The following is a 24,372-nucleotide window of genomic DNA, read 5'->3' as shown; positions in this document are numbered from 1 at the left end:
ACTGAGGCTTTGGTTAGCTGCTGTAACAGCAAATCTTGTTAGCTTGTAGTTTTTGCCTTGGGACATAAACGACTTCTTGGTTTATTATTTTCAAGGGTGCTGGTGAGATGATAAATGAAGCTGCTCTTGCGTTGGAGTATGGAGCATCCTGTGAAGATATAGCTAGAGTCTGCCACGCGCACCCGGTAATTACCAACAGTGTACGGAATAATGCCTACCTAGATTTTCGTCTCACCTGCAAATAATTTGCTTTGTAATTTGAAATTTCTTCCTTTACAGACCTTATCAGAAGCATTTAGAGAAGCAAACCTGGCTGCATCATTTGGCAAATCAATCAACTTTTAAAATAGAAGATTCTATTTTTCTGAAATCTCCTGGGAGCTTTTGTAGAGGTCACATTTCTGAACAGGAAATGCTCACAGCTCCAAGAATTTCTAGGACTGAATTATGAAACTTTTGGAAGGTTTTAGTAAGTTTGGACGGAATGGAATAATCTCATCTATTTTAAATAAATTTAATATTTTGTTTCAGCACGTTAATATTGGAGGCAGAAGCTACTTATAGTAGCTTCCTGGAACATTTTCTTCAACCCATATTTTCATGCTGTTTCTGAAAAATTCACCTTCACTAAATTTATGTTATGTAGCTTTTAATCTCTGCTATTGTAAAGTTGGATTTACTTACATGGATGGAGCTGGAGGTAGGGTATGTGAACCAGCCGTGTTTGATGCAAGGTGATCAAGTTATTTTAAACTTGGTTTTCATATTGGAAACAGAGTTAGTCATTAGAATAAGGTTAAAATATGTATAAACCAAACCAATGTAAATAAATGGTCTCTCACTTGTTTTATTTAATCCCCAAATTCTTACGGTTTAGAGGTAGAATGTTTAAATTTTTAAGGACCCATTGAGGTCTACAGTCTGTAGTTAGTTATCCAAATTAAGGAGATACATCTGTGAAATTCAAATATTAAATGAGGACTCATGTATTACAGCAGGGAATGAAAATCCAGAAATAAACAGTCTTAAATATTCATTTACTGGTTGTTTTGAATGGATATCAAGATGGTCCTAGTTCTTCTCTGACTACCGCTAGTGTATATTCTTATTTCTCTTTATTGTTCATTTTAGAGGCCCGGATGTATCTTTTTACCACACTGGGGGACAACTGTAAGGTCATTACCTTTACGTCTGTGTTAGTGATTCCAGCTCTATGTGGAACATAGACTTTTGGAGACATAGCATATTTAGTCTGCTGTCTTCTGTGGATTTCCAGTGTGTCCGTGGCTGGGTAAATGACTATTTCTTTGTATTTGTTGACTTAATGTTTAAAATGGCCATTGCTTGGGGCGCCTGGCTGGCTTAGTCCATAGAGCATGCGACTCTCGACCTCATGGTTGTGAATTCGAGCCCCACACTGGGTGTAGAGGTTATTTAAAATCTTTGAAGGAAAAAGTGAAATGGCCATTTCTCAAATAATTAAATGTTAAATGGGCTTTTACATATTTTAACTAAATTTAAGTATCATTTCAGATAAGTACTTCTTAAATTTAGGTAATGTATTCTGAAAAGGAAAAGAAACTATCTTGAAGTAGAAGAAATATGTAAACTAGATACTTGATTGCAATTTAAAGATCACAGTCTAAGGAAAATTTAGAATGTAATCTATCAGCAGAAAGCTGTGTGGAGTAAGATACCGTCAGTATCTTGTTACTGAAAATGCTCAGTAGTCCTCAGGTTTTAGTGGCATCACACACATAATGGGTCCCATCTCCCTTTTTCTTCCTACGTCCAGTAGTCGTAGATTGTGGTGCGGTCATTATGAATGTGACATTGTAAAGGCTCTGGGTTGCTACCTACCTCTGAAAACTAGGGAATTTTTCTTCTGTAGGCAGTTAACGTGGCTAAACTCCCGACTCCAAGTTTGTTGTCTTTGCTGGGGGCAGAGGCCAACCAGAGGTCGGGCAGATTATATGTGCAGTGGGGTGGCCCTCCCCACCGTGCCATGCTCTTCTGGGGTTCTTTCCTCCTATGTCAGTTCTCCTCATTGCCCCAAACTCAGTCCTTCCGATCCTGTAACCAGAAAAACTTGGCTTCTGCCCAGGTTGCCACTTCCTGGGACCTACCCTCAAGTGAAAAGCCGTTAAAAATGGGAATTACACCCAGTGCTGTTCTTGGTCACCTCCCTTGTACCTTCTGCCTGCTTCTGGTTGTTCTCTCGGACCTGTACTTTTTAAAAATATGTATACATTTTTGTGCAGAGTTTGCATTTGATATTAGGAGGGTTGGCCTGATATGTGCTACTTTGCCATTATTGGAAATGACCTCTTGTGTCTTAAAATCTGAAATCCCAATCTTATGTGAAGTGCCAGTTTATTAAACTTCAAAACCTGTCCCCTCCTCTAGGGAAAAAGCTTCTAATTAGGGAATAGTGAAATAGAATTTAAGTCCTAGCTGTAGAAACAAAATGGTTACATATATCTAGGTGGGAACAAAGTTGTGGGTGTAAAACGAATTTTAAATATTCACTTATTTATTAAGTTCTCAATATTTTCTTGGCTTGTGAAGGGTGTGACTCAGTTGTCCAGTTCATTGAGCTGATTAAAATGAGTGATTTCAAAGTGAGTCTTTAAACTGAAAAGGAATGAATAGTAAACAAAGTACTTAAAATTAAGGAAAGAGAACAGTTGCTCTAGTAGATGATGAGGTGAAACTACTTTGCTAGGTATTGGGATCTCTACCTAAAGAAAAATGACATCATTGCCTTGAGGGAGGAAGTTGCCTTATTGTTTGAATTAGGTCCGTTTAGCTTCTGTTCGGGCCTAGCTTCAAACGCAGCTGTGTTGTGTGTGGGGGTGGCTGGTAGTGGTACACGGCCATGGCCTTGCTGTAACGAGAATGTGTGAGAAAACCACTTGGGGCCTGTTGTTACCCAGCTAGCTCGGCTGTGAAGTTGACGCAGGTCTGGCGGTACTCCGGCTATTTTCTTTAGTGTGTGGAATGGTCGTCCTGTGATTGTTTTGGCCTCACCTGCAGATGCAGATGGCCGTGGAGAATCTTTAGTCTGTGAAATCTAATAAAGAACAATATAAAGGTGAGCACTTCCAGCACCCGTTTGTACTGTGCCCTGCTCAGCTGGCGGGAACAATGTTTATATCTGGCTGCATACAGTTTAAACCCTCCCCTCACCATCTACAGTAGGGCCGGGATTGCTAGCCCTTAAAAGCCACAATTTACCCTCCTCATTCTCTAAAAATTGCCTTCTGTTCTCTTTCCCAGACCGAGGAGTGTTTAGAGGAGTTTCGGAGATTGGATTTCCTGAGCAGCCATTGAAATGGTGAAGGTGGTTCAGGCTGTAGCCTTTCTCCTCCCCTCCACTTGGGAGTCCCACGGGGAGGTGATTTCGGGGGCAGATTTGTGGAGGATATTGACGTAGCAGACAGATTACAGCCTGTTTACAGACAAAACAGAAATCGGGGTCCCAGAGGCAAGTGGCTTGTTTATAAATCCATCTGTACATTGAAAATGTTTTTGGTTAAAGGGATTCCTGAACACTAAATCAGTAAAACAATGTAAGAAGAATACTCAGTATAGATTTATACAAAAGCACTGTACTTTATTTAACTCCATACAAAATGTGGTGATTAAAAACATTAAATAGGTAATCAGTTTTAGTTTTGAAGATCATTGTCAGTTTTTAAAATGTAGCTATTTTACTTTGGTCACCTCAGCCACCTTGCAGCCTTTTGTTACAAGCAGGTGCTGTAAACAGCAACTTTCTGGCTTATATCCTTGAGGAGCGAACGGACTTCTCCTTCCAGTCTTACTAATTCTTGAGCTTTATCTTCTAAATATTTTTGATTGTCCTCATATTTTCTTTCTAAATCTGTGGGAGAGAAAAAGAAAAAAGTCTGAGCAATTTATTCTAGGTTGACCTCAATCTAACAGTGGTCGTTTGATTTCCACCTTTTAAATAGAAGAAACTTTACGGGTGTCCTTATTGTTAAATACGTCCCGAAAGCACGAGCCTAAGCCCTACCTTTCAGGAGCTGCAGCTTGCTGTTTGCTTGAGCCAAAAGTGTTTTTGCTTCATTTTGTAGCATTTCAGCTTTTCTTCTGGCATCAGCTGACTCTTCAGTTTTTTGGGCAATTAATTTTTCTACTTTCTTATACTTTTCATCAACTTCACCGTCCAGAGCCTGTAGTTCCATCGAGACACAAAGAGGTGATAAATGTAATCTCGGACATTAAGAGCCTAGTGTAATTGGAGCAAGCTTGGAACCATACTTGGGCGTTGAGCTATTCAGTGTAAATATGTTGAAAATATTGTGGAACAGTGAAATTAAATAGAACACCAACATGAGTTTTTAAACTCACGTTTGGAGTTGTAAGCAGGTCTCTAGGGCTAAGCCTTTAGGTTAGCACTTTTCTGGAGATGTTAAAGGACAGTTATATGGAGGTAGAGAAGTATATTTTTCTCTAAAGTAGATTTGCTGAGATCTAATCATTTAGATCTCAGACAAGGGCCATCTGGATCTGGACCCGGGTGCGTAGAGAGTTAAGGAAGGAGAGGGGAGACTAGCAAGCACACAGGGCACAGGGGTGGGCGAGGAGCTGTGAAACTGAAAAGGCACCGCAAGTGCTGCTTTTGGGGAACACGGTTCCAACAACAGCCATTTGATAGAGGGATTTCATTTCAGGGTTTTGTTCTTACTGTAATCAAGTGCTATATTTTTGCAAAAATGCTCTGTAAAGACTGCTTGAGAGATTTATGCTCTCAGAGCTGCAAGAAAGTACAAACCATGACAGAAAAATGAACATGACAGAACACTTTTCTCACTGTTTTGTTCTCTTCCCTAACCAGACGTCAAGGGTTGAATGCTCCCCTCAGAAGTTTAAAAGGTTCCTTTGGAGAGAGACATTTGCCCACTAAACATGTTTCAGTGATAACTTGGCTTCTAATGACAAATGGGAATCCTAGGAGACCTTCTCTGCAAAATACAGCACCTTCCAGCGAGAAGAAGGGGTGAGGTTTAGTTCCCTGCCAGCTGTTCTGGTGTGAATCCCTTAAGCTTTTTCTACCCTGCTTTTAAAGGCCAGGTAATTACGCCATCAAGTACAAGCTCAGTACGCCGGTTTTAAGCCTTCGGCCCCTGGGGCGCCTCCTGCATGGCTCAGTCGGTTGATTTCAGCTCAGGTCATGATCTCACACAGTTTGTGATACTGAGCCCTGTGGCAGGCCCTGCACTGACGGCGTGGAGCTTGCTTGGGATTCTCTCTAAATCAAACAGTTAAATAAATAAAAGACTCCTCCGCCCGCCCCCAAGTTACTTTCATTTTTCTGCACCCTTATCCAAGTTTGGATATGAGGGCTTAGGTCATGCTTACTGGACACTTCCATATCCACTCCCACCCTTTCCATCTGTGTCTCTAAAGACTGTTGTTTCAAAACCGGTCACTTGGGATGTTTCTGATAAGTAACTCTTAGGTCCACATCCCTTACTAATCCCAGGGAAGGCGGTTGAGGAGGCTCATTGCTCCTTTACAAAACAAAGCTGTGAAGTCACAAGGATTTACTTACCTTCTTAACATCATCCGCACTTTGTTTCACGGTGTATACTACTTTCTCAATATATTCTGCCTCCCCAGAGTTCTGGGCAGCCTTCCGTTTCAGTTCTTCCACATTCCTCTCAAGCTCGCTGATGCGCTGGGAGGCGTTGAGCAAGTTCTCCTCCGAAGCCGCTGTTTCCGACTCAATCTACAAGTACAATGTCAGTCACCCAGCAAGCCATCAGTAAGCGGTAGGACATGCTATGAATACGAGTTTATAGGAAGATTAAAAGGCCACTCTGCCGTTTCACTTTAGACCAAAAGGAAAATATAATTTCAGGAAAGCTTATATAAAGTGCCCATCTTTATTCTTAATTCTGATGATCTAGGCTGAAATTAATGTAAAATTCTTCACTGAACCACCCCCAGACAGCTTGATGTGTTGAGAAAGCATTTTAAGGACACCTGCAAACTTTGGCAAAACAATGTTCACAAATAAGCAGATGTGAGGAAAAGGATTGCCACATAAATTTCCAAATTACTGTGGGTGGGAAAATGAGTACTCCCAAGTCACCTTTAGTTTTTCCTGTCAGCCCTAAATATTAAACTCCAAGGGGCACCTGGGTGGCTCAGTTAAGCGTCTGACTCCGCTTAGGTCATGATCTCACAGTTCATGAGTTTGAGCCCCCCCCCCCCCCCAACTCTGCTGTCAGTACAGAGCCTGCTTTGGATCCTCTGTTCCCCTCTTTCTGCCCCTCCCCTGCTCCCACGTGTACTCTCACAAAATAAACAGTAAAATATATTAAACTCTAGTGGAGGTCATGGGTCTTCAGCAACTACCTGGAAAGTTGAGTGTTTTCAGGTAAGGCAGACCAGGAATGTTTCTGAAAACTGAAAAGTTACTGTAGGACCGTGAGAGGTCATGTAGTCTGGGGAAGTGACAGCTGGAACCTATAAATACTGAAAGTCATTTAGGAAAATCTATTTGGGTAACTGGTGAGGGTCCACATGTGATCGCTTTTCAAAGAATAATCAATGAACATCAATTTTTAACAGCTAGCCCAAGTAAGTAGTATGACCCATGACTGAAGAACCAATTTTACGGAGCACCATAGAATTAGGTCTGAATAATAGTGTCATAACTAAACTAAGGAGTCACTGTGGATACATGGTAAAATTTGTAGGTATTTCATTCCAAATGATTCTTAACCTAAAAGCTCACCTATTAATTAACATAAAAGTATTCTTAGAGTATAGTTCTTAGAGTAAGCTCTATAGTTTTAAAGGAGTGAATAGTTTTTGACAACCTTTCATTAATAGCATAGAGTTGCTTTTTCTTTCTTATTCTTAACCTAAAGTGCTTCCTGTCCCCCAGGGACCCCAGAAAAACAAAACCAGTTTTCACTTATATCATCAAGCCAAATATCCCACGTATGATTTGATTAAATCCTATATTTTCCATTTGGCTTTTCCAAACTTAGTAATTTTTTTTTTTTTATCAAGTCACCTAAATTAAAGTTCATTAAAATGATAACAGCACAGTGAGAAATTTGAAAAACCCTAGAGATAGAAAAGTCAGAATAATCAAAGAGAACATAGTCTGGTGGGAAAGTGTCATAATTTTTTTCTACATTTGAACAAGTGGCCTGAAGAAAGGGCCTTTTGTTTACTCAAAATTAAGAAGGAAATGTGGCTGAAGGAACTGTCGAGTCTCAACGATAGAGTAGGGGAAGACAGGTTTGTATCAACCAATGGTAAGAAAAGCAGGTTGAAAAACCACCTCGTAGGTTTTAAACATTATGGGTTGTTGGCTTGAGAAGGGCTGACTAATAGCATCTAATTTCAAAATATATTCTGAGAAGATGTGTAAGGATCACCTGAGTCCACTTTTTCCTCCATCTATTAAAAAAATTTTTTTTAATGTTTATTTAGAGGGAGAGAGAGAGAAAGAGTATGAGTCGGGAAGAGAAAGAGTGTGAGATAGGGAGAGACAAAATCCGAAGTAGGCTCCAGGCTCTGAGCTGTCAGCACAGAGCTTGATGTGGGGCTCAAACCCACGGATTGTGAGATCATGACCTGAGCTGATATCAGATGCTTAACTGACTAAGCCATTCAGATGCCCCCCACCTCACCAATTTTGAGATCCTGGTCTTAAGTATGTAGGTTACTTTTGGGCTGCTTTATAGCAGAATGAGTTTTCTAAAACTAAATTTGGAAATTAATACTATCCTTCATACTACTAAATAGAGTCCTTGAACAGGAGACAAAAATATACACTATCTTCCTTAGGCTTTTTGTAGGGGTGAACGTAAAGGGGGCCCTCGTGTTCTAGTGTCTTCAGGGTCTTTTTTTCCCCTCTGAAAACACTTTTAGCATCTGTGCTGAGGGAGTAGTTCAGATTTATGTAAATTAGAGGAATCCTTTAGTTGTAATGGTTTTCATGTAACTGTCAAATGCACTTTGATAGGGTTTATGTGCCTGTTTTCTCCCACGTACAGCAAGGATCTTACCGAAGTCAGTAGGTTCTGGGTTCCCTGGATGTCTTCATCTGCTTGTTTAATTGCTTTCTCTGCTGCAATCTGGGCCTTTTCTGCTTCCTCCAGAGCCTCCTTGACCATGTCTGCAGTGACTTTAACATCAGTTGCACTTTTGCTGAGGAAAAGAATGAGACAATCTATGTGAAAAAGTACTTCCTCTCGGGGCATTTAAAAATACCTTTCTTTCCAAGAACAGCCTTTTTGGAATCAATCAGAGGGACTCATACAGGTCACACTTAGAAATTTCACTGGTTGAAGAAATCCCTTTTACTCCCTGCTAGATACACAAAATAAACCCCCTGAATGCCACAACGTCTTCAGATACCTGGCTCTTTTAGCTTCTTCTAGCAACATCTCCGCTCTGGCAATGTCAGCAGCGCTTTGCTGTAGAATAACCTCTACTTGAGAAAGGCTTTCAACTCGCTCCCGAATGTCTTCTGTCAAGTTCTGTAACTGCTCTGGGGTGCTGGGCATTTCCATTTTCAGCACTTCATTAGCAACTGCTTCAATGCTGTCCAAATCAGCACTATCCTCTGTCAAAAGCAAAGATGTCCCCATAAAGAGGTGAAAGTCACAGATGGTTAACTTAGTCACTTCTGGTCACCCACCAGGTGAAGAGCATTCTGGGGCGACATCAAGACATACATATAGTCTGTTTAAGAACTTCTAGTCTCGTTGAGTAGTTACACATGGAAAAGTTAACTACTCCAATTTGCCCGTAGGCTGAGAAAGGAAAGTCTTCGTGGGGGATGAGGAACTGATCAAGTTTTGAAGGATAATAGGATTTGGAAGGAGAGAGAGGGACATCTTTGGATGGAGAGACTGTATGGGCTGAGCATGTCATGTGAAAGTCAAACAGAGTGAATGGTCCTGATTACAGAAAAGAGGACCCCAGGATGTACATCTGGGACTTGATTCTAAAAGGCAATGAAACTTTTAGTTGGGGTTGGAAGAATAGCTAGGACACTATTATAAATGCAGATGTAAGGAACTCATATTCCTTGTACAAATGATCTGGATTTTGGAAATTACCAAAAAGGGGAAAATCCAGTCAGAGAAGCAAGAGAATCAGATTGTGTATTATCAAAGAAGCCAAAGGATTTCAAATGTCAAATGTGAAGGGTGGTCGAAAAAATGCTCAAGAGGTTAAGCTTTAAATAGGTCACTGATTGAAGGTTTTTTGATTTTCTTTTTCACTGTTAATATAAAAATGGACCCCCTAAGGATTTGAGCACAGGAAAATATTTGATCAAGCGATGGCTTCCACAGGATGTTTCATAAGATACCCGTAGGATATCACTGGCTCCTTTCTTATTCCCCATTTTCCTGCTAACAGAATACTGATTTTGTTCAGGCACCTACCTCTAAGGTAAGGTAAACCTAGCAACTCAAGAGTTAAATGCAGATTGGCATGCCAATTAGGGTAATCCCATTCTGTTTGCCAGTGACACTTCTGCATCGGCATGGGATGCATTTCTGGCCAGTGAGATTATGGAGAGGACTGCTCACAGCTTCTGGGGAAGATTTCCTCCCTTTAAAAAAGGTACAATGGGAATAGGTGGGGTCTCCTTCCATTAGATATTATTGAGTATTTATGTGAAGTCTGAAATTTTGGCAGCCACCTTGTAACCAGGAGGAGCCGGCCTGACAGCAAACCTGATATTCTTACTCCCTGGGTCCCAGAACCATGGAGCTATCCTACTACTGAACTTGTTATGTGATCTAATATGCATCTCTATTGATTAAGTCCATTTCACTTAAAAGTTTTGTGTAACTAGAAGCCAAAACCTTCCTTACTAGTAACACTTAGATGGTTGACCAGAAACATGCGCTGAACCACCAATTCTAGAGGTTTTCTTCCTCTAGATACAACACTAAGGGATAGAGCTAACCATAAATACAAGATCCTGTAAATGACAGGATTACAACGCTTTGCAGGCAATGTCAAAATAAGCCACTATTCTAAGGATCTAGTGACATTCTATGTAATCTAGAACAGATTCCAAATTCAGTTCTCACACTATGGGTTTGAATTCCCGATTTCCTACTTGGGTTTCCCATCTGTGTCTGCACATCAGAGATTACTTACGTGCACATAAGCTTAAGAAATGCCAACATTTCTTAACATGAACTTTGTTTTGGTTTGGGAAATGTTACTTTTTATTCCCAAGCAGAAATTGATTTTTATGTAAAACGCAGACCTGAATTCTGGTCTCTCAAACACAGACTCTTAGAAAACAGTTTTTAGGGGTGCTGTGGCTCAGCCAGGTAGGTGTCCAACTTTAGCTCAGGTCACGGTCTCATGGTTTGGGTTGTGAGTTCCAGCCCTGCGCTGGGTTCTCAGCACAGAGCCTGCTTCAGGTCCTCTGTCCCCACCTCTCTCTCTGCCCCTCCCCTGCTCATGCACCAGCACTCTTTCTCTCTCTCAAAAATAAACATTTTTTAAAAATGGCTTATAGAAGCCTGACAAAAGTTAAAAAAAGTAAATAAAACCAGTTTTTATATTCCAAGATAGGAAGAAATACCTAAAAGTAAAATGAAAATAACTCCTTACGGGTCAAAAAGTTTCGGATTTGCTTGATCAGATTTCTCAGGTCCTCATTGCTCTTGTCCACTTTTTCTTTGGTGGCATTGGTTTTCTGCAGAACATCCTGAGCATTTTGTTTTGCCTCGTCTGCCCTCAGTTTCGCTTCAGAGACCTAAATAGGAGGAATAAATTACCCAGGGAACAGCTTCACTCTTTCTAAAGCAGACCAGAATACTATAAATGGTCCAGAAAATGATGCTGAGAAACTATGCATTTGGAATCCGGGCTTTTAGAAACAAATGTCTTTTCATTCAACCGCAGTGTATCCCCATAGAGGCTGGAAGTACTCAGTATACAGATTGCTACATGATAGTCTTCTACAGACAGGGCTAGGGTATAAACATTTGTTCTAATGTGTTTAACTCCTCCAGAACATCTGGTGGCCTATAAAATATTTTTTGGGGGGTACCAATATAAATATTTCAGTTAACTTTGTCACTTTGGAAAAATCAATGCTCACTTTGTGGCTCGGGATGAGATTTTTACAGCACAGCTGAATGTATTCAGAAGCCTGGCCCCCTGGTCAGTAACAGAATTATCTCAGATTACAGTCAGGAGGAGAAAGCACGTTCCTAAATCATCTCTGAACAAAACTGCCTCGTGCATTTCCCTGACTTCACAAAAACTTGAACTTTCCTATTTGATGGTGACACTCGCTTTTCATTTTACTATTTAGAACCGATTTCTCCCCTCCCGATCCTCCTCCAGTCAGTCACTGCGAGCAAACGCCAGGGCCGTCGGCCTAATTACCATCTTAGAGAGCTGCTCCACCTCGGCCAGGGCGCTCAGGACATCGCGGTCAAAGTCCATGGCTTTCTGCCAGGCACTGTGGGCGACCGTGACCAGGCCGCCGCAGCCGGGTCCCCCACACTTCTTCTCTCCTTCGTCAGTCCTGCAGTTCGGGCCGCCACACTCGGTCTCGGAACAAGAGGCCCCCGGAGGCGTCCCACAGGTCTGCAACGAGCCAAGAGGCAGGCACGGGCCTTCAGAGAGGGAGTCTGCAACAGCTGTGCAGGGCCTGGGTGGCCCGGGGGGCCTCAGAGAGCATGTAGGTGGTCCTCAGCAAGGGTGCTGGAGAACACAATGTTCAGGATGGAGAGAGGAGCCGAGAGCTCAGGAATCATGGCCAGGGAAGCCATGAAAACTTAGGACGCTTCGTCAATACCTCCTGCCCTGATGAACTGGAATAGTATATGGGCGCTGTGTGGGGTGCAAATGTTATCTGCTGGGTCAGGTTGAAATCTGCCCAACATGGGAGCCAAAGAATGTTTCCCCTTGATCCTAGACCATTGGATTAACACAAGCAAGAGGTATTGACAAACTTTTTTAGACCTGGCATCTGGTCTGTTTTGGTCAATAGGGTGACATAAAAGGCCCATTATCTGGACTTTTAGTACCTTCAAATCTTGGGAAGACAGGCTCACTGTGCATAAAACAGCCAAGAATAGGTCAGGTACTGTCAGGAAGAAGGAAAGCAGACAGAGGAGAGACTACTGACCGCTGAGGCTGAAGTTGGGGAAGGATGTCCTTGCTGCCTGGTGGGGTTTGAGCAGGGCAAGTGGGGGAACATTCCAGACATGAGAGGAAAACAGAAAACAGTAGGGGCAAAGGTGGATTTCACTTTTACAAAAAGCAACCCCCCATAATCCTCTGTCCCCAGACTTCTCCTCTTCCTTACCTACCAGAAACTTCCAAGGATCAGGGCCTGGCCACTGCATGCACATGCACACTGATAAATTACAAGTCTGCTGTGTGATGGGAAAGGCTGAGCAGGGAGCAAACTGCAGAACCGTCCTCTCATATTGAAAAGAGGCAGTGAGAAGCAAGTAATGCTCCCAAACAAGGAAGGTATTTTTATTTTTTTTTTTAATGTTTATTTATTTTTGAGACAGAGAGAGGCAGAGCATGAACGGGGGGAGGGTCAGAGAAAGAGGGAGATACAGAATCCGAAGCAGGCTCCAGGCTCTGAGCTGTCAGCACAGAGCCCGACGCGGGGCTCGAACTCACGGACCATGAGATCATGACCTGAGCCGAAGTCGGACGCTTAACCGACTGAGCCACCCAGGCGCCCCAGGAAGGTATTCTTTTTAAGAAATAAAGTAGGTTTTGAATAAATAGTCAACTCCTTAGACTAATAATTTTCTGGTATTTATAATCCCATTAGATCTCAAATTAACAAATAGTTTTGGGGCACCTGGCTGGTTCCGTCAGTTAAGCGTCCTACCTACTTCAGCTCAGGATCTCACGGTCTGTGGGTTCGAGCCCCGCATCGGGAGCCTGCTTCAGATTCTGTATTTCTCTCTCTCTCTGCACCCCCCCCCCCCGCTTGTGCTCTCTCTCAAAAATAAATACTTAAAAAAAATAGTCTTTCATGTAGCTGGCTTACAGAACATAAAAAGCTTCAGAAAACAGTTTATTCTGCATCACCGTAGGAGAACATGAGCCGTAATCAAGAAGAGAAGCAGAAGGCCTCAGGGAGGCCTTCTAAAAACAACCTGACGACACCCTAGGAGATCTGTTCTATTTCAACCCTGCAAGCAGGAAAAAAAACCAGATGCAAAAACAAAGAACTGAAGGTACTCAAAAAACACAAAGGGACAAAAACCTCTCTACCCAAGAAATACCAGTATGGAGCCTGTAAAGGGAGATCTCATAGGAGAATTAAATACCTGCAGTGAGCGAACAGAAGCCAGCTCATCCCTGGGCAGTTCACCCAATGGAAAAGCAGGTACCAGGAAGGGCCCCCATTCGTATGGCCTGATCAGGCAAGGGACCCTTCACGCCGTCCCTTCCTAGACACCTGTTGCAACAAGCAAACCTCCTTCAGCATGATAGCTGCTTTCATTTTAGTTTGCGGAGATTTTTATCTGTGATTACTGGTTTTTACTAGAATTTGTAATGTTGGACTCAATCCTGGAAGGAAAGAGAGAATTGGCATTTCACGCCTATATGTAGTGACTTTGTCCCCTGTGAAGTTTACACGTTGCTCTGGGCCTCGATTTTTCAAATAAGCCATGACAGGAGTGATCCGCCTTACTCCCTCTTTCCACTAAATGCTATGACGCTTAATAATCTATCACCTTGTAGGCATGAATTACGTTGGGCACAATACAGTCATGACAGCGTGTTTTTGCCAATTTCAGAGACAGCGAGATGGGGGGAAGGTGAGGAGGCCAGGAGGGAAGAGACTTGCACTAACACCAAATCGTAAGGAAGCCTGAACCATTCGCGGTCTTCTGTGCACCACCTGCCTCCTGCTTTCTACTGTTCCTAAGCTAAGAGAGCACAAGCCTGAGTCTATAAACAATACGCTCCAAATTCTCCCAGTAGGTATCCTTCCATGAAAAATGGTAAAGAAGCAAGAGGAAGAAAACAGGCAGAGTTTGGCTTTTTTTTGGCCCTCTGCCAGATTTTCATTAAACTCACTCCTCAATTTCATTTGGCTCCGGAGTTACTTTTTAAAAGCTTCTGGGAAATGAATCTACTTTCGAGGTTGGTCTCAAGGTTAATCTTCACCAGGTAAAGTTACTGGAACAAAGGAACATTTTTAATTTACAACCAGGGAAAAAATTCTTTTGCTCCTTTAACTTTTTTGAAGAAGCCCCACCACCCCCCCGCCCCCAAATATTCTTGAATGGCTCCACTGTGAAGGAGTTTGCATTTGGAATCAGAACTACGTGAAAAAGGGAGCGCCTGGGTGGCTCAGTTGGTTACGTGTCCGACCTCGGCTCAGGTCATGATCTCGCAGCTCGTGAGTTCGGGCCCCATGTCGGGTTCTGTGCTGACAGCTCAGAGCCTGGAGCCTGCTTCGGATTCTGTGTCTCCCTCCCTCACTGCCCCTCCCCCGCTGTCTCTTGAAAATGAATAAACCTTCAAAAAAAAATAATAAAGAACTATGTGAAAAAAAAATGTCTACAGTTTAAGAAAGGTTAAAATCTGAATAAGACGTCACCGATTCAATTTAACAGTCTGGTCTCCTATCCAAGTACTAACCAGGCTCGACCCTGCTTAGCTTCCAAGATCAGATGAGATCGGGCGGGTTCAGGGTGGTATGGCCGTAGATTCAATTTAACAGTCTGGGAAAGGACTCTTGATTCTTTGTATCACAGAGGAACCGGCTAGCTGGACGTGGGGGAAGGTTGGAAAGGCACCCACTCTTGTTTTTATCTGGCTTGAAGGTGGATACCCATAGGGGGTCCAGAGACCTGAGGCCAGGTTCACTCCCGCTGGTTCATTTGCAAAATGAACAGTAGGACTGACAACACAGGGTGGGTTTCCTTCCTAATTTGCATCAGAGCCTGGAGACCAGACCCTCAAAACCTTACCATCTCGGCAACGGCTGAAAGGTCTAGACTCTGTAGTTTGCCTGCCAGTTCATCCAGAAGGCGGGCCTGTTCCTCTTGTTTTTCCCTGAACTGGGATTCTCGTTCCAACAACAACTCTTCTACTCTGTCCCGAGTGAGAGTCGACTGGTCCACAGTGCTGTTGGAATCTGTGGTGGAGGCGTTCACCCTCTCCTCTGCCTCTAGAGACATCTGGAAATACTTGGTGATGCTATCCAAGGCACCTAGGGCATCAAATGAAATGACCCGCGGTTAAACCTCTCGTCCTCGTGCCCGTAAGGGATGCCCGTATTTGGTGTCTTCCAGCCCTCAGTTTACTGTATGGTTTTGTTTTAAAACTCAAGGACCAAAATCTTTACGAAGACCTGGAACTTTCCTCTCCTGAGCAATGGCTACACTTTGTCCTATTAACAGCTATTTCTGGCCAAACATCTGGATGACAAATCAAGTCAATCATGCAGATGTCTGCATACAGGCAACTTTCCAGTTCTTTCTCAATAGCTAGTGGTGTCAGGCAGCCTGCAGATCACACGTCCAGATATATTTTAATCTTTTCTTAGTCATTTGACTATTTAGATCCAGTCAAATGATTAGTATTACATATGTAAAACAGCATGGCATGTTTTGGCTTTAAGGACCTAGCCAGAAAAATTAATGATCGTGCGTACAATAGGATGGTCAGTGCTATCTAACACTGCAGAAACTGTTCCCTGAACAGGCAACATTCTTGAATATAAAAGAATTTGCTGAAGTACCAATTTAATTTCCTAACTATTCAGAAGAGCCCATTTCCAAGAAAAGCCAAGGAGGTTAAACCATTCACTGAAAAAAGCCTGGAAAGGGACGCCATTCTCACACACGATGACTGCTGCTCACTCCATGGCGTCTCCCTTTGTCTCTCTGTGCCCCGGCTCCCACGTTTGTAAATGGGGACTGTAATCCTTGCTTGTGCCAGAGACTCAATGAGAAAAAGCTTTAAAATTACTAGAAAGCATTAACTTTTACTCTCAAAGTGCTGTAGTAAAAGGTTAGACAGAGGGGGTTAAACCCTGTTGTCCAGGATTGCACATTGGCACAAAAAATGCTCACCCCGAATATCTGAGTTTTTGATAAATTCCAACTGCTCAGCAAGCTCTTTCACTGTGTTGTCTAGGCTTTCTGCTTCTGTCTGTAGAGAATCTAGTTCTCTGGCCGTGCTGTTGCTTTGGGAAGCTGTGTCAGACAATTTCACTTCTACTTGAGCCATCTTGTCTGTAACATCTTTGGTTAATTTCCTGTAAAGAGAAGGGTAAGTTTCCGGAAGTAAAAGCAACCAAAGGGGAATTGTGAAGTCTCTTTTTTTTTTTTTTTTTTTAACATTTTCTACAAATACTGTCCCCATTACTCTGTCACTTCAAACCAACTCAGTACTTTGTTAACTATTTACTTCCAAGTACTAGTTTTATTCTCTTCAACATTAGGAAGCTGTATCAAATCCACCAATTTTCCTTTCTTCGAAGACCTGGAAGAAAAGCCTAGAAGCGCCAATCAGTGGCGTTGTGGTGGATGCATCGGAAGAGGGATTCCGAACACCTGCTGTCTTCTGAGCAAAGGTCCAGAGCATGGAGTTCCTGCCCTGTATGTGGGCAGGCTGCAAGCCCACACAACCCCACAGCTCAAAAGACCTAACTGACGCCAGTGTAGAATTGTGCCTCCCAGCCACCTGCCAAAAAGGCTCTTCTCCAAACCTCAGGGATCCCCTTCAAGATGAGACATGCAGAGAGGAAGCCCCACAGCCACCAGGAAGACAAAGAGCCACCCACATGAGCTCTCCGTACATTCCGCCTGAGCAAGGTCCCATCAAAGGAGCCTCCTCGTCCACCGACAAGCAACCCTTTTATCTTCCGTAAGAAAGAAGGTAGTTATCTCCCAGAATGGACTTGGAAACACATTTAGCTTTCACAATATTTCATTTGGAATCTAAACCCAACTGCATTCTCTTCCGTTTGTCACATCTCCAAAGCTGTATCTGAGGCATCTATTTGGATATTACTTATATATACAGTGTGTGTGTGTGTGTGTGTGTGTGTGTGTGTGTGTGTGTACATAGATAATCACAAAGAACATAATGTTTGAGAAGACCTTAGCTCTGGGCTTTACTGGGTCACCTAATTGAATATAACTGTCTCCTCAGGGAGGTAAGAGTCAGTATAAAACATGGGGAAGATGTACAAAGGCCAAAAGGCTGGGGGCCGTTAGAAAAATGCTATTTAAAGCGGAGATGAAAATCATGACCCAACTCAAAGGAAAAGTGCTTGAAAGGATTTGTAGGCTAAATTGCATTTTATAAACTCAACCTTCTTTTCCTGAGGCAATTATGATATAGTTTCTTTTCTCAGTGCTCTTTTATTCATGTGTTGGTTCTCAGCAGGCTTTCATTTCTTCCCAGGTCTCCTACAATGTTACAATTTTTAAAGGAATCGAATCTAACATTGTATATTTTTTAATAACAGCCACTTTGGATCCTAAGACCTGTGTCCTTGGATGTTGTGTTGACACAAGATTAATCAAACCAGTTTCCCTGAGTGAATGCAATCTACCCGATTAGATGAATAGTGAGGGTAGAAACAGAGCCATTTCAGGAATGTAACCTCTCTTCTGGCAGGCTCTCAAAGGACACCCAGATTGTTTTGTTCTCCCTTAGGTACAGGAGACTGAGGCCAAGAATCAGGTCCTAAGTGGCCTGCACTCGGACGACAGCCTTCTCAAGCTTGTCGCTATGTGTTAGGAGGCTGAGGGCACCACCGTCTCTTTAATGAGGTAAAATCCCTCACTGAATGCATTATCGCCCTGCAGCAGACATTTCCGAACGTTCTGTGTCCCAGACACAAGACCTCCAGCCTGGAATCAAGGACCTGTTACTTGAAACCTAGGAGGTCTAGGAAGGACCCCCCACAAGGTGCCTAAGCGCATGTCTGCTGTTCCCTTGCTGCTGTTTACAGCGCAGAGGTGAAAAGTCCATCTGTCTTCTCAGGCTGATTCAAGTCCCATGACACAGAAAATCTTACCATGGTTCTGTCATAACTTACAGTCACCTCAGTGTACAAGGATTTAGCTACGAAAGAGTTCCCCTTGGGGCGCCTGGGGAGCTCAGCTGGTTGAGTGTCCAGCCAGCTCAGGTCATGATCTCACAGTTCGTGGGTTTGAGCCCCACATTGGGCTCTGTGATAGATCAGAGCCTGGAGCCTGGTTCAGATTCTGTGTCTCCCTCTCTCTCTGCCCCTCCCCCGCTGGTGTGCTGTCTCTCGCTCTCTCAAAAATAAACATAGGAAAGAAAGAAAGAAAGAAAGAAAGAAAGAGAGAGAGAGAGAGAGAGAGAGAGAGAGAGAGAGAAAGAAAGAAAGAAAGAAAGAAAGAAAGAAAGAAAGAAAGAAAGAAAGAAAGAAAGAAAGAAAGAAGGAAGAAAGAGTTCCCCTGTTTGGGGGGCCCGTTGTGGAAGAGTAGTTGCAATGTCTGGGAGCAGGAAACATGCAGAAAAACGATCCCCCAGAAGTTCAGCACGACTCAGTTCTCTCTGCTCGCACTGGCAAAATCAACACTATGCAGAGAGCATTACCCAGAGACGGGCTAAGAAAAGAATTTTTCACTGTAGAGAATTTGTTACAATTAAATGAAGTACTGCCCTAGTGAAGCTGCGGAGATCGCTTGGGAATCGGGGGTAACCCATCTCCTCGGGAGGAGAAAACCTCCCCTTGTATGCATTGTGCGTTTGGCAATGCCACGGTCACTTCACAGATCAGTCTTCTGCTGCAAGGTACAGACAAGGTACTGTCCTCCCCTGGTCCACAGGAGAGGAGAGAGACGCAGGCGTAAGTGAGTCATGCAAGTTCTCAAGCCAGCGAGCAACCAAACCACGGCTCCGTTACGGATCCTTGGTTTCCGAACTGAAAGCTCCTGCCATTCTACTCCCTTGGAGCGCTGGCTACAAAGGGGGGCAGTGGTCTAACACGCTTTGTCAATGTTCACTCGCCCCATGCCCGGAGTAAAGGCTGCCGGGAAGCCAGTGCCCAGCATCTGTTTTCACTCACGGGACTAACCACACCTTCCAATGGAGGCACCCAGCGGGCATGTCTGCCCTTTATTCCCCAAGTGGAAACATTACCGTGGGCGCCTTCTCTGGCTCAGGAACTACTTACTCTGCTTCCTCAAAGAGATCCCCGATGTTCTTCAGTGGCTCCGTGGCTGGGCTCTGGGCCAGGATGTCTCTGATCTCATTCACTTTCTTCTCCACCGAGTCCACAGTCTCCCGGTAAGGCCCAATCACGCCGCTGATCTTCAGGGCCTTGGCTTTCTCCAGGAACTTCTGGGTCCGATTGGTCAACTCGGCGACGATCACATCCCACACGGCAAAGCACTGGTGGCAGGGAGTGCAGTCGGGGAAGACCCCCGAGTACCCGCGTGTGCATTTGTCACAGCGCGGGCCCTCGACACCCTCCACGCAGACGCACCGGCCGGTGGACTGGTCACACTGTGGTGTCTCGATGCCTCTGGGGTCACAGTCACAGGCTGGGAGGGAAAGAGCAGTGCTGTATGATCCCCTAGATCACAAACCTCAGCGACAAGACCTGGCATTCAGAATCCTCAGTCATGTTACAACGGGAAGGCGTCAACCGGGCAGTTTACCAACGGCTCTGGTGGAGACTAGACCAGCCTCCTGGAGCACGTGTTACCCTGACACCCGCTAACCCCTTTACAGCGACAGTATTGATTTTTCTCCAGTCGACACTCATGGTACCCAGCAGCGCAGAAATGGTTTACGTGCCTGTCACCGAACTCTCACGATAACCTGACAGGACGGGGGACCTGCCCCAAGTCTCACACCAAGGAAACGGCCGGGCCCGGATTCCAGTTGAGCACATTACAACTCCCGTCCGCTCTTAACCTCTGGCCTGCCTCTGCCTCCCTCTTACTCTGACTCCCCCCCCCCCCCACCCCGGATGCCAGCAGCACAGGCAATTCCGGTGGCATCCTGACGACATGAACACCTGCTAACACACCTCGCCCTACCTGGTCACAGAACTGGTGACTACGCGATGAAATGCAATGAACCTGATAACGAGAAAACTCAATTGAGGAAAAAGTCCTAGGAATCCTAAGTATCTAGTTTAAAGGCTTTCCACTAAGTGTAACGTGTGGATATCTGCCGTTGTGACGACCAGCCCGCCCCAGCACTGAGACCGCAGGCTCGTGAAATGTCAGAAGTCAGAGAAGGGACCTGGGAACCAGTCAGCCCCAACTGCTCACTGGCCCAGTAGGGCTGGCATCTCAGCCAGAACCAAATGGGAAAGGATAACTAACGTTGGCGGTCTTGGCTAATGGAGCTTGGCCGACATTACTTATCACGGTGCGTGTGCTACTGACCCTGGCTTAGAGCCCCAAATCTCAGGGGGCCAACTTATTTCTGTATCAACACCTGATGCTAGCAGTATTTGTATACTGTCTAAAAAAACACAAGGCCTGTACAAACATCTCTGGTCTTAAATCCTTTCGGGGAAAAGGTAAGGGAGTAAGAAAAAAAGAAAAAAAAACACCCCCCAAAAGTCCCCCAAAACAAATCTATTATTTCCCTAAATAGACTGAAGACTCCAAGAGCAGGAGTACATCTTAAATTTTTTTTTCTTTTAACAATGTTTTTAATGTTTATTTTATTTTTGAGAGAGAGTGAGTGGGGAAGGGGCAGAGAGAGGAAGACACAGAATCCAAAGCAGGCTCCAGGCTCTGAGCTGTCAGCACAGAGCCTGATGCGGGACTTGAACCCACGAACCGTGAGATCATGACCTGAGCCAAAGTCAGACGCTTAACCCACTGAGCCACCCAGGTGCCCCCAATTTTTTTTCATGTTTATTTTTGAGAGAGACCAAGCACGAGTGGGGGAGGAGCAGAGAGAAAGGGAGACACAGAATCCGAAGCGGGCTCCAGGCTCCGAGCTGGCAGCACCGAGCCCGATGTGGGGCTCAAACTCATGGACCACGAGATCATGACCTGAACCGAAGTTGGACGCTTAACCGACTGAGCCACCCCGGCACCCAAGGCAGGAGTATATCTTAGACCATTTTTTCCATCCTCTGCACCAAGCCCAGGATTAACCTGCAACTGGAGTTCAACAGTCTCTGCCAACCGAGGCTCTAACCTCATTTTCCGTACAGGCATGCAAGGGACATTTACACCCCCACCCCCACGAAAACAAAATCATCCTACTAAAAATGCCAGTGTCAACTGTGGCAAAACACAACACATTCATACTCTCAGATACTGTGATCTATTTGTGTCCGTAGCTGCAACTGGTCCCTGCAAGACTTTCTCATCAAACATCGTCCACAACCAGTTTCACGGATGGTCCTGAGATTTGCTCGCTGACCTCCATGCTCTAAACCCAGAGAGATGCGTTTGTGGCCCATTTTTCTGATCCCCACCCCCCGCCCTACCTTCTGCCTTTTATCATCATTTATCTTTCATGGGCTTTGTTGGCCAACGCCACTCCACGTCCTTGAGCGGCAAGCCTGAGCAGTGCAGCGGTCAGCGTGCCTGGCTGCGAGTCCTGCCTTCTCCACACCACAGCTATGCAACTCCGGGTGCTGAGGAAACGGAGTCACGGCCTCCACATGGGTACGATGGATCCCACCTACCACACAGGATCGCTTTCAGGATTTCATTAACAGCTTAATTCCAAAGCGCTTAGAGGAATATCTAGCTCATTGCAAGCACTCAAACATTTTTATCATCATCACTTTCTGTGTTCCGTGCAAGCGTCTGGGCGTTTCCTGCCCAGAGTGTTGCCTGACCACATTTCCACTGCGGGCGGGGGAGGAAAAGAAAACCTGTCACGGCCTTGTGTTTATCTTTGTATATTTGCCAATAACATGAGTTTTTCAAAGATTTAAACTATGGAATATTCTAGTCCTCAACCTTTGGGGTTTAAAACATAGCATCCATTAGTGCCTTGGGTTCTCAAAACTAAACTTTTTTTTTTTTTTCATTAAGTATATTGTTTCTTTCCAGGCATTTCAGGCATGTTTCATTTTTCCTGTTTTTTTCGGGGGAACATGCCCATGAGTCAGGGAGCAGCCTGAATGAGCTATGAATAACTTTACATGTGTTCCCTACACCATTATTTCCAGGAGATGTTCCCGGAGAGAAGGGTTCCATGATCAGTAAATTCAGGAAAAATCATCCTGTTGAAGATTCCAAACAAACAGCAGCGTATTGAAGATTCAGAGTAATTCTACAGGAGAAGCCTTGTTTCATGTTTTTACCTAGTTATATCCCAAACACATTTGACCATCGAATCTTCTAGTGGAATACCAGGTGACACCCCAGAGAAACAACGGGGAAGGTGTGGGAAACCACAGCCTTCACCAGTTTCAGAGATCAGAAGAATGGAAAGAAATTGAATAATGAAGAGTTTACATTGTTTAAGTTTTAGGAATGGATTTCCATGTCATTTTGGTAAAATTCAGCCATCTTTCAGAAAGCTGAAAGTTACGTGGGTCATATAAGTCCTAGCCTGTCAAACTTGGCTGTACATCAGAATCACCTGGAGGGTTCACAAAAACGCAGACTGCTCCCCCAACTCCCCAGACCCAGATTCAGAATCAGTGGGTCTGGGATGGGACCTGAGAATTTGTGTTTCTAATGCATGTCAGGTGCTGCTGACACTGAGGGTCACTGCATCCCATTTTGAGGAGGACGGATGGGTGTTACTTTGCTACCTGTTCTAGCTTTCTTTTTGTATGTGAATGTGTGCTTGTAGGGGTGAGAGGAAGACAGAGGGAGGGAGGGAGGGAGAAGAAAGAGAGAGAGGGGGTGGGGGGTGAGTGGTGACAAAGGGGGAGAGAATGGGGAAGGGAGGGGCAGGGAGGAAGGAGGCGGGAGAGAGCAAGAGCGTGTGTGTGTGTGTGTGTGTGTGTGTGTGTGTGTGTGTGTGTGTGTTCATCCTTCAAAGGGCGGAGCCGGGGCAGAGTCATGACCTTGGAAGCTGACCGATGTAGGCTGATGCACAAACCTAGCGACCTGTGTAAGAAGAGGAATACATGACAGCATCTGTAAAAATGGGATTGCTCCTGCCCCGCTCATCCCAATGGGCGGACCCATGGGGCCCTAGGTGGCCCAGTAGACCTGTGCCTGCTTGGTCATCTCTCCCAGGCGTGGGACACCTGAGGCAGATGGCGCTTATGCTTTCACTTTGCTTCGAAAATTCCTTCTTTCCCATAGATAGTGCAAAGGCACACATTCATTCAGTCCTAAAGAGGTTTTTACTGGTTTCATGCTTGGGGCAAGGGATGGGTGCACATGTTGCATTTATTTTTTAATGTCTCTAATAATTTTTTATTTACTTCAGTGGTAAAGGCACTTCTTGCTCTCATTCTGTGGTGGGCATCTTTGAGGGACAGACCCTGGCCCCAAACTGTAGGATTTAAAACACAAGTGCAGGGGTGCTTGGGTGGCTCAGCTGGTGAAGTGTCAGACTTAGGCTCAGGCCACGATCTCACGGCTCGTGAGCTAGAGCCCTGTGTCGGGACTGTGCTGACATCTCGGAGCCTGGAGCCTGCTTCTGATGCTGTGTCTCCTTCTCTCTCTGCCCCTCCCCCTGTCGCGCTTTGTCTCCCTCTCAAAAATAAACAAACGTTAAAAAAAATTAAGTAAAAATAAATAAATAAAAGGCAAGTGCAGGGGTGCCTGGGTGGCTCAGTCAGTTACACATCTGACTCTTGATCTTAGCTTGGGTCTTGATCTCAGGGTTGTGGGTTCAAGCCCCCTAGCAATGAGGGCACCATGCCCAGCGTGCAGCCTACTTAAAAAAAAAAAAATAAAGTCAAATAAAATAAAAATAAAAGGCAAATGCACTCCCCTGAGGGCTTTCCTCTTTCTCTGGGGATAGGGCCATAGTCCAGGCCAGCCCTCTAAGGAGTGGAGTGACAGGACCAGTTTAGCTGAACTGACCAATATTCCTTTCCTCTTATTGGAAAGAGTCAAATTTCACAGATGGAGTTCACAGACTGCAGTTTCATTACTGAGAACTTCAACCCCGGAAAGGCACCCGAAGACTACATGCATCAGATTTTCATTTCAAACCGAAGCAGGGAAACCACTAAGCTCCTGTGGACGCGTGCTTCCCTCCCTGACTCCTGGGGACGCCTACGAGGCAAGCACTACAAAGCCCACATTTACAACCTCGTAAAAGGACCTACCCTAAGAGCACGTCCCGCTGAAGCAGCAAGGTTGGTTCTCACCTGTCCGCTGACAACTTCACGGACACCGAAATTGCGAAGGAGACCCTCCAATCCTGGCTCACGTACGCTGGGGTCTAAGACTCCCA

At 44.6% G+C, this 24,372-nt stretch overlaps 2 protein-coding genes across 2 annotated transcripts in view; one reads left to right on the top strand and one right to left on the bottom strand.

The window, feature by feature from the left end:
• Nucleotides 1-1,036, top strand: part of DLD (dihydrolipoamide dehydrogenase) — a 35,317-nt gene extending 34,281 nt beyond the window's left edge. The window contains exons 13-14 of the mRNA XM_003982645.5: nucleotides 96-185; nucleotides 280-1,036. Coding sequence (XP_003982694.1) covers nucleotides 96-185; nucleotides 280-345 — 156 coding nt within the window. The 3' untranslated portion in view covers nucleotides 346-1,036. The remainder of the gene's footprint in view (nucleotides 1-95; nucleotides 186-279) is intronic.
• A 2,555-nt stretch (nucleotides 1,037-3,591) lies between these two features.
• The window catches only part of LAMB1 (laminin subunit beta 1), a 75,316-nt gene continuing 54,535 nt past the window's right edge, over nucleotides 3,592-24,372 (bottom strand). Inside the window, exons 24-33 of the mRNA XM_006929110.3 lie at nucleotides 19,193-19,562; nucleotides 16,107-16,291; nucleotides 15,000-15,241; nucleotides 11,425-11,628; nucleotides 10,642-10,786; nucleotides 8,413-8,620; nucleotides 8,061-8,202; nucleotides 5,582-5,758; nucleotides 4,040-4,199; nucleotides 3,592-3,886 (exon numbers count right to left, since the gene is read on the bottom strand). Coding sequence (XP_006929172.3) covers nucleotides 3,750-3,886; nucleotides 4,040-4,199; nucleotides 5,582-5,758; nucleotides 8,061-8,202; nucleotides 8,413-8,620; nucleotides 10,642-10,786; nucleotides 11,425-11,628; nucleotides 15,000-15,241; nucleotides 16,107-16,291; nucleotides 19,193-19,562 — 1,970 coding nt within the window. The 3' untranslated portion in view covers nucleotides 3,592-3,749. The remainder of the gene's footprint in view (nucleotides 3,887-4,039; nucleotides 4,200-5,581; nucleotides 5,759-8,060; nucleotides 8,203-8,412; nucleotides 8,621-10,641; nucleotides 10,787-11,424; nucleotides 11,629-14,999; nucleotides 15,242-16,106; nucleotides 16,292-19,192; nucleotides 19,563-24,372) is intronic.

Source organism: Felis catus, chromosome A2, assembly GCF_018350175.1.
Source record: "Felis catus isolate Fca126 chromosome A2, F.catus_Fca126_mat1.0, whole genome shotgun sequence".
NCBI lineage: Eukaryota > Metazoa > Chordata > Mammalia > Carnivora > Felidae > Felis > Felis catus.
This window is presented reverse-complemented; position numbering and strand designations above follow the sequence as displayed.